The following is a 10303-nucleotide window of genomic DNA, read 5'->3' on the forward strand; positions in this document are numbered from 1 at the left end:
AGTTTACATTGCACTCATGTTCTTTAATCATTTGCATTGCACCTTTCAACCAACCAGCTTGCAACATCAGAACAGGATTAACCTTTGCATTGATTGGCATAGGAGATGTACCAAGCAAAATTATATTTAAGACACCTGTGATATTTTTAAAAACCTTGATGAATACACATTTACTGCACATCTCACTGCATCATGGCTTCCTACACTTAAATTAACAGAAGACATGTTCATGTGCCAACATTTGGGGAAACCAGTTGATCAAGTGCTCACTATATCCGCATAGACGGGATCCGCTGTTGCAGAAGCTGGACCACGTTCAACCATTGAATATACTGGATCCCGACCCCCGGCTGCAGGATTCCCCACTGTTACATACTGTGGGTTTTCCATGATGTGCTTTGAAGGCAGGTCAGGCAAACTGGTGTCTCCATCACTCTGCACTCCGGCTCCATCCAGGGATTTATTTCGCTTCCTTCTTATGCAGGCACCTATAGCTGCAAGAGGAATGAGAGCAAGCAGGGCAGCTGGTGCCAGGGACTGGAGAAGCGTCCCAGGAGCAGGAGAGCTGGCAGGGTCCTCACTGGCATCCATAGCAGTGGAGTGTACCTCTGTGGTTGCCTCCCCCAGGAGACCCATGGCTGTGATGGTGTAAGGAGTGGGATTCCTCTCTTTAGGGTGAGACATTGATGTGATGGAGGGGGCAGAAGGTTCATCTGGTAGAATCGTGTTTGTTAATGACTTATTTGTTGACAGCTTCTTAGTTGCAGAGGATAACACGGTCACTTTGACTTCTTCCTTTTGATCATAGCCTGGTCTCTTTGAGCCACACCAGTACAGCCCTGAGTCACTCTCTCTAAGACCCCTCATGGTTACTGTGAACGTGAGAGTTGCAGGATTGTCTTTGATGGAATATCGCCCCTGCTTCACCTCCCTCCTCGATCCTTTGCTCTCAATAGCTTTGCGGCAGGTAACGCCCAGCACCTGTTTACACCAGTAATGATTGTACCCTTTAGAATACTGAGAATATTTGCAATGCGCAGTGAGGGAGCCCCCCACAGTGCCAGACACCGCCTGTGCGTTGCGTCCTGCAGCCCCACACACTCCCGGAAGAAGCACCAACACCCACACGGTGACAGACCTCATTCTCCTGGGTTGCACAAAATGTGCATTTCCTTCCCCTACGCTCCCTCCCATGAGACCACCATCAGTGGATCCGTTCTGGCAGTCTCACGCGAGGGCAGTCTCTCCCCTCATGTCTCCAAGTTCTTCTGCAGTCCCATCTTCTGGTCCCAGGGGTTGCAGCCCGTCTAGGCGTCTCTGCTGGGTGGGTTGGGGTCTTCTATCTCTCTGAAGCGCTAACGCTCTCACACCGGCACATTTCCTTCCTGTTCTCTGCGCTCTCTATTTTATTTTTGACACTGTCGTCCTCGCACAAAATGGTTCAGAGAACTTCAATGTGAAACCCTCCCACGGCCACATCCTGACCATCAAGCGACAGGCGTCACGCGCCTCTCTCCTCTCTGGCCGGGAAAGCGAAAGTCTACATTTGAGGAACTCTTCCTGGGGCAATCAGATATAATTTGATAACAAATATAGAAAAAAAGATGTATTTCGGAGTACCATACTTTCTGATCAGAGATGAAAGTTTTCCAGATATTAAAATCCTAAAATGACCTTTAAATGGGTTTGACGTCTGTACTCCCATCAAGGAAACCTTCCCACCAAACTATGTACACATGAAGGGTGACCTCAGGGTCTTCTTTTGAAACTACAAGGTGCTGCATTTACATATAACAATTAACATGCTTCTGACTGCCTCAGCTGCCACTGAAACAGAATCCTGCTTTGCACCATTCCCCCCAACGCTGCGTATAGCACTGTGATGTCATAGAGAGCGCTGCATGGTAGCACTGTGATGTCATAGAGAGCACTGCATAGTAGCACTGTGATGTCATAGAGAGTGCTGCATGGTAGCATTATGAGGTCACAGAGAGCGCTGCATGGTAGCACTGTGATGTCACAGAGAGTGCTGTATGGTAGCACTGTGATGTCACAGTGAGCGCTGCATAGAGAGCATGGTAGCACTGTGATGTCATAGAGAGCGCTGCATGGTAGCACTGTGACGTCACAGAAGACGCTGCCTGGTAGCACTGTGATGTCATAGAGAAGGCTGCATGGTAGCACTGTGATGTTACAGGCAGAGAATGCTGCATGTTAGCAATGTACCATTCACTGTCTATGACATCACAAGCAGCATATAGCACGTTGGTGTGACAGGTAGAGAATGCCGCCTTGTACAAATGTACCAATCCATGTCTATAACATCACAAGCAGCCTGTAGCACTGTGATGTTACAGGTAGAGAATGGTGTCTTGTAGCAATGCATCACAAGGCACCATTGTGAAGCAATGCTCCTTTAATTGTAATGCACCATTCCCAGTCTGTATTGTATTGCACCATTCCGTGGCTACAACATCACACGCAGCCTGTATCACTGCAGCGTTACAAATAGAGAATGCTGCCTTGTAGAAATGCACCGTTCCCTGCCTATGATAACGCACGCAGTGTCCAGCTCTCTGGTGCTATAGGCAGAGAATGTTGCCTTGTATCAATGCACCATTCCCTGCCTTTGATAACACAAGCAGCGTGTAGCACTCCGTTATAGGCAGAGAATGCTGCCTGTACCAATGCACCATTCCCTAGGATAATAGAATCAGCCTGTAGCACTGTGGCATCATATTGCATTTGTATTGTATTGTATTTTTGTTTTTGTATAGCGCCGGTAGCCCGAGGGCATCAGGGCGCTTGTACATAAAACACCGGTACTACAAGACGAACAGAACATATGAGACAGTCGATAGGAACAAGTACTAACCAAGATCTCATGTAAAAAGGTGTGTCTTCAACATCTTCCTAAAAGCAAAGTGATTAACTTCGGACCTAAGGATTTCGGGGACGCTGTTCCACAGTTTAGGAGCTAGCACAAGAAAGGATCTGCCCAGCCCTGTTTTGAGCTTGAACCTGGGCACATACAGGAGGCATTTGCCGCCCGAGCGTAGGTTTCTGCTGGGGTTGTAGGGCACTATGTGTGTTTTCAAGTAAGCAGGCGCTGTGCCATAAAGGCACTTGTGTACCAGGCAGAGAGTTTTGAACTTGATACGTTCCTCTACTCTAAGCCAGTGCAGAGCACGCCTCTCTTCGGTAACATGGTCTTTTCTTTTCAAATTTTTTATTAATCTAACCGCGTTGTTCTGGATCACTTGACAACTGGATAGATCCCTAGTTGCGGCCCCCAGCAACAGGGCGTTACCATAGTCGAGCCGCGAAAGAATGATGGCTCTGGCTATCGTTGCCCTGTTTACTTCATTAAGTAGTGGTGTGATTGCTTTCATAAGCCTGAGATATGCATTGAATGGTGCCTTGTAGAAATGTGCCATTCCCTGTCTGACATCAAAAGCAGCCTGTAGTACTGTGGTGTTATAGGCAGAGACTGCTGTATTGTAGAGACGTACCATTACCTCTCTATAACATCACAAGCAGACTGTAGCACTGTGGTGTTACAGGTAGAGAATGGTGGCTTGTAGCAATGCATCACAAAGCATCAATGTGATGCACTGCAGCTGTAATTGTAATGCACCATTCCGTGTCTGTATTGTATTGCAACATTCTGTGTCTATGACATCTCTAGCAGCCTGTAACACTGTGGTGTTATAGGCGGTGAATGCTGCATTGTAGCATTGTACAGACATACCAATCCCTTTCTATGATATCACAAGCAGCCTGTAGCACTGTGCTGTTACAGGTAGAGAATGGTGCCTTGGAGCAATGTATCACAAAGCACCTTTGTGAGTCATTGCTTCTGTAATTGTAATGCACCATTCTGTGTCTGTAATGTAATGCAACATTCCATGTCTATGACATTTAAAAGCAGCCTGTAGCACTATGGTGTTATAGGCAGAGAATCCTGCCTTGAACAAACCTACCATTACCTATCTATGACATCACAAGCAGCCTGTAGCAGTGTGATGTTATAGGCAGAGACTGCTGCATTGTAGAAACACCTTTTCTATGACAACACAAGAAGCCTGTTACACTCTGATGTCATAGGCAGATCATGTGAATTTTCAGAAATGCACCATTGCCTGCCTATGATAACACAAGCAGCAGGTAGCACGGTGGTGTTATAGGCAGACAATGCTGCCTTTTAGCAATGCACCATTCCCTATGACAGCACAAGTAGTTGGGTTGAGCTGTTGGGGTACGCTGTTTCTGGTTTTCACAGGAAAAGACTTGGTCTGTGGTAAGTGCAGCTTCTATATTATGGCATCAGCAGTAGTCTAATAAAAGGTAGACAAGACTTAATATAAGGGTAGAATTGTAAGCCCTTCGGGGTAATTGACTTACCCTAATAGCCAGCGTGGAGTGGTTCTGCCGTAGAAAGACCAATAGAGAGAGACTGGTTCGTAATGCAGTACAAAGAGTGGATTCTGCGTGAGTAGTAAAGAACAAGAGAGGAAGGATTTATTTGTACCCATACAAGAAAGACATATGGGTTGAGAAATGAACCTCCTGATCCCCTTCTGCAAGTACCAGAGAGAACGTGATGTTGGATGGAACTGAGTCCTCTAACTAAGGGCTGCTGGGAATTGTAGTCCTGAGCAACTCAAGCGTAGTTTTCCGTTGCCTAGAAAACAGAAATTGCTAAAGTACATGAACACGGGTTTGGAGAATAGGGCTCTAAGATCCTGGAAACCCTCCGACCTGACAAGGCCCGCACTGAGTCTTCTCGTGGAAATGAACGCGGACGGCGCGTTGTTTGGCGTGCACGGGGAAATGCTATCACGGAAAGACAGAGAAAGAACGCTGGTAAGTAAGGCACGAAGGAGCAAGAAGCTAGCAGTTCTAAGTTCTACACCATTACCTGTCTATGACAACACAAGCAGCCTGTAGTACTCTAGATGTTATAGGCAGATAATGCTGCCTTTAGACATGTGCCATTCCCTGCATATAATAACATAAGCAGACTGTAGCACTTTAGTGCTATATACCAAGAATGCTACCTTGTATTAATGCACCATTCCCTGCCTATGATAAAACAAGCAGCCTCTAGCACAGTGTTTTTTTAGGCATATAATGCTTACCTTTAGAAATGCACCATTCCATTTCTATGACCTAACAAGCAGCCCGGGGCACTGTAGTGTTACAGGTAGAGAATGCCACCTTGTAGAAATGCACCATTCTCTATGACATCACAAGCATCCTATAGAACTGTGGTGTTATAGGCAGAGAATGCTGCTTTGTATCAATGCAATTAATACAAGCAGCCTGTAGCACTGTGATGCGATAGGCAAATAATGCTCCCCTTAATAAATGTGACATTCCCTGCCTATGATAACATAGGCGGACTGTAGCACTCTGGTGTTATAGACAGAGAATGCTGCCTTGTATCAATGCGCCATTCCCTGCCTATGATAATACAAGTAGCCTGAATCTGTTATTTCAAAGGCAGATAATGCTAACCTTTAGAAATGCACCATTCCGTGCCTATGATATAACAGGCAGCCTGTAGCACTGTGTTGTCATAGGCAGGTAACGCTTACCTTTAGAAATGCACCATTCACTGCCTATAATAACACAAGCAGCCTGTAGCACAGTGATGTCATAGGCAGGTAAGGCAGAAATGCACCATTCCCTGCCTATGATAACACAACCAGCCCGTAGCACTCTGGTGTTAATGGCAGAGAATGCTGCCTTGTAGCAATGCACCATTTCCTGCCTATGATAACACAAGCAAGCTGTAGAACTGTGACGCAGTAGGCAAATAATGCTGAACTTTAGAAAGGGGCCATTCCCTGCCTATGATTACACATGCAGCCTGTAGCACTGTAACATCGTAGGCAGATATTGCTAACCTTTAGAAATGCACCATTCCCTGCCTATGGTAACACAAACAGTCTGTAGAACCCGTGGTGTTACAGGCAGAGAATGCTGCCCTTTAGAAATACAGCATTCCCTGCATATAATAACACAAGCAGCCATTAGCACACTGATATTATAGGCAGATAATACGTACCTTTGGAAATGCGCCATTCCATGTCTATGACATCATAAGCAGCCTGCAGAAATGTGGTGTAATAGGCACAGAATGCTGCCTTGTAGAAATGCACCATTCCCTGTGCAGGATAGCACAAGAAGCCTGTCGCACTGTGACTTTGTACGCATATAACATTAACCTTTAGAAATACACCATTCACTGCCTATGATAACACAGCAGCCTGTAGCATTGTGGCATTATAGGCAGATAATGCTGCCTTGTAGCAACACACCATTCCTTGCCTAAGATAACACAAACAACCTGTAGCACCGTAACATCATAGGCAGATATTGCTAACCTTTATAAATGCACCATTCCCTGCCTATGATAACACAAGCAGCCTGAAGCACAGTGATGTCATAGGCAGATAATGCCCCATTCCCTGCCTTTGATAACACAAGCAGCCTGAAGCACATTGATGTCATAGGCAGATAATGCCCCATTCCCTGCCTTTGATAACACAAGCAGCCTGAAGCACAGTGATGTCATAGGCAGATAATGCCCCATTCCCTGCCTTTGATAACACAAGCAGCCTGAAGCACAGTGATGTCATAGGCAGATAATGTCCCATTACCTGCCTTTGATAACACAAGCAGCCTGAAGCACAGTGATGTCATAGGCAGATAATGCCCCATTCCCTGCCTTTGATAACACAAGCAGCCTGAAGAACAGTGATGTCATAGGCAGATAATGCCCCATTCCCTGCCTTTGGTAACACAAGCAGCCTGAAGCACAGTGATGTCATAGGCAGATAATGTCCCATTACCTGCCTTTGATAACACAAGCAGCCTGAAGCACAGTGATGTCATAGGCAGATAATGCCCCATTCCCTGCCTTTGATAACACAAGCAGCCTGAAGAACAGTGATGTCATAGGCAGATAATGCCCCATTCCCTGCCTTTGGTAACACAAGCAGCCTGAAGCACAGTGATGTCATAGGCAGATAATGCCCCATTCCCTGCCTTTGATAACACAAGCAGCCTGAAGCACAGTGATGTCATAGGCAGATAATGCCCCATTCCCTGCCTTTGACAAAACCAGCAGCCTGTAGCACTGTTATGTCATATGCAGATAATGGTAACCTTTAGAAATGCACAATTCCCTGTCTATGTGTGGGGTTAAATGACAGCCTCAATTGACACGAACTGGAAGGCCAAGTAGGCCTCTGCTGTGAGTGGCATTGTATCTACTGGCAAGGCCCCCTAAAGAAAATGACAGGCCTAAAAACCGCAATACAGTGAAAGGGGCTGGTGAATGAACATATGTTGTGCTGAAGATGACACACGGAACAGTGGATTAAGGAAAGTGTGTGTGTTTCTGCAGTTGAGACCAGGAGAATCCTGAAAAGTATAATCAGAGTGCAGATTGGAAAGGCATATCACATTTCTGACTGAGATATAAAGACAGCATTTTCACTAAAACTGCCTCACATTGAAGTGCTGTGTACAGTGAAAAGTAAGGGAAACTGGGCCTCGTATGTGAGAGTTAAATCACGTAACATTTCCATTTAAAGCAAATAAGGCCCACTTCCAATACAGAAGCCCTTCATTTAAAGTTTACAACATTATTAAAAATTGCTGTGTGGCAATCAAGGGACCGAAAACAGAAATGTCCCAAATTGTGTTTATTTCACAGTTAAATCAAGCATGAAAACAAAATTGTTCCCCAGAATCTCAGGGTAAAGACCTGGTGTGTGACGGAGAGATGCAAGGTTTCAAAACAATTAACAGGTTTCACACGAAGGATACATGCCACAATTGAAAATGCCATGTTGCTTCAGATACACCATGTGAATTTCTCTGAGCACGAACACAACATCCATTTATTTTGGGTTGCTAGGCAGAGTTCTCAAGTGACTGTTCCACGGCAGGCTGGCCTGGCTCCTTATCTGAAATGGGAGATCTATGTGTGGCCGATGCATACCACCTATTTACGACCAGCAGCCCATTATCTTTCAAGTACTAAAGGCTAGAGGATTTATAGCAGACAGAGCCAACATTGCTGCCCAATGGAAAGAAAGGAACTCCTCAGAGCTAAAGTGAAAGTAGCTGTGAAATTGATGAGAGAGAATATGTATCATGTGTTTTGTCATTCTATTGCCCATAGGACCACATTTTTGTGATTTTCTTCATCATTTTATGGGCGAGAAAAGCCATTGAGGTGTTATTTAAAAGCTAATTTCAAGGCGGTTCTGTGGGGGTAATTCGCATAAAATTCAGAATTTCAGAACTCTGGTACCTAGCCAAAAAGTGATCACAGCTCCCCAGAAAGTGGGAAGAAGCTGAAACTTCGGACAATATTGCCTAAATGTATCACATAACTAGTGGTACAGTTTGATCATAATCACTGCTATCGTTTTAATGTCATTGGGAAATAAACACTAATTGCACAGGCACCATGGTGTGAACATAAGAAACATCTAGATTGATTTGTCACAATGAGAGAAACCCATACATATATACATTATGATTATTATTTGTAAAATAAAAATAGTTGACATGTAGAGACCTTTTTAGGTGAAATTTTGCAAAGTAACATATAAAAAGAAATGTCACTCTAAACAGTGGATTTATCACCTCCCTTCCTTTTTCCATAGTTTAAATGTCACCACCCCCGAAACCTATTGGTAGTCAGGGAGTGGAGAGAGAAGGTTAACATCCAAACCTGGCTGCGAGATAACACATTGGCACCTCCTTAGATTATTAAGTTTGAGGGTGTGAGGAGTGGTATATAAAGTGGAAGCACTATGAAAGAGGGGAGGAGCTGCTAAAAATGACCAAGAAAGAAACTGGGGAGGCCAGAAAGCTGACTGGACCGTACAGTGAAGAGCTGGGGACCATTCTTGACAGTGGTGTGACCAGAAACCTGCCCTGTCCCAAAGATGGTCCTAAAATGCAGCTGGCTTTCCTGGACTTTAAACAGGGGTTTTTAATGTAAGTGGAATTGAGCCATTTCAAACCAAATTTGTGGGGGAATCTACTTGCCTTAACTTGTTCCCTTAATAGTGGGTGGGTAGCGCAAACTGTGTAGATCCTTAGCATATTTGACTGAATTTTAATATAATTAATTCTCCTAGAGCAAAATACCCCATCGAGATTTGTGTTAACATTCGAAATTAACAAAGCTCATTCCCAGTGTATGCTAAAAACTATAGCCTGTAATGTAATTGGGTGATCCTATTCTTCCTGTTAGCCTCGACTTCTTTAAGGAAGAGGGGTGTCCTTGTCCCTAAACTAAAATCCCTAAAACTATCCACATCTTCCAATGTGGGCCTTTGAGTGAAGGAGGGGTCTGAACCACGAAATGAATAATGATCCCCATTTTCCTGTCCACCTTTCCCTACATGGGCCCTGAAGTGAAGGGGGGGTCCGAAAATCCCATTCATAATTATCCACATTCCCCAAGATGAGCCTTTAAGTGAAGGGGGTCTAAAAAAAACTAAATGAATTACTGCCTCCATTTCTTAACCCTGGCCTTTCAGTAGAGGGGTGCTGTAAGTTTCTGACTGTGTGGTTTTAGGATTGGGGCAGAAAAACCATTTCCTCAAGGGTACATTGAATAAGGCTTCTGTTTAGAAAACTGCACTGTACGCTAAAAGTGGGTTGAAGTAAGAGTTGTGAAGTATTTCTGAGAGTGCAGCATCAGGCTAAATGCACTTTTATTTGCAGTCAAGTTGAACCAAACTGCTAGCCTTTTTAAGCGCACAGCAAAATCGAAATTGCACAGAACTGCATATTTAAATTGATTTTGTTCATTGACCAGTGTTGGTTATTCTTCAAATTGAAATCTGCATAAAGTAAAGTGTGCAACTTGCCATGATGCCATGTCCCGATGTGCTACATGCATAGAAAAGTGAACCCCAGAAAGGATTGTGATTTGTGTTCTCAAAACCAACCTGTGTTACATATTTATGTAAAAAGAACTTTAATTGTTAGCCACAGAGAAGGCGGCATGTACAGTTATATTGCGATTTTCATTAGACCTATAATTCAAATAAATATGTATATATTTTCTGTATACCGGCCTGGTTCTTGGCTCATTGGTGGCACAGGGGGAGGGATCTAAGTAGCACGATATGAGTCTGAAACAGGGCTGAACAAAGAATCCATTAAACAGTTTGTTTTGTGACACCTTGATTGGGGAGGGAAGGAACTCCCCGAGTTGAGGGTGGCCTCTCAATGAACCATTACAAATTACAGAGAATTTGAC

The 10303-nt window shown here is 44.4% G+C and overlaps 1 protein-coding gene across 1 annotated transcript; it reads right to left on the reverse strand.

Annotated features, from left to right (window-relative positions):
- Positions 1-258: 258 nt before the first annotated feature.
- LOC138448092 (CMRF35-like molecule 6) lies at positions 259-1143 on the reverse strand. Its single transcript, XM_069604635.1, has one exon. It carries the CDS (start codon positions 1141-1143, stop codon positions 259-261), a length of 885 nt encoding a protein of 294 aa, XP_069460736.1.
- Positions 1144-10303: the final 9160 nt, after the last annotated feature.

Source organism: Ambystoma mexicanum, chromosome 3q (genome assembly GCF_040938575.1).
Source record: "Ambystoma mexicanum isolate Mex_15411 chromosome 3q, UKY_AmexF1_1, whole genome shotgun sequence".
Classification (NCBI taxonomy): Eukaryota; Metazoa; Chordata; class Amphibia; order Caudata; family Ambystomatidae; genus Ambystoma; species Ambystoma mexicanum.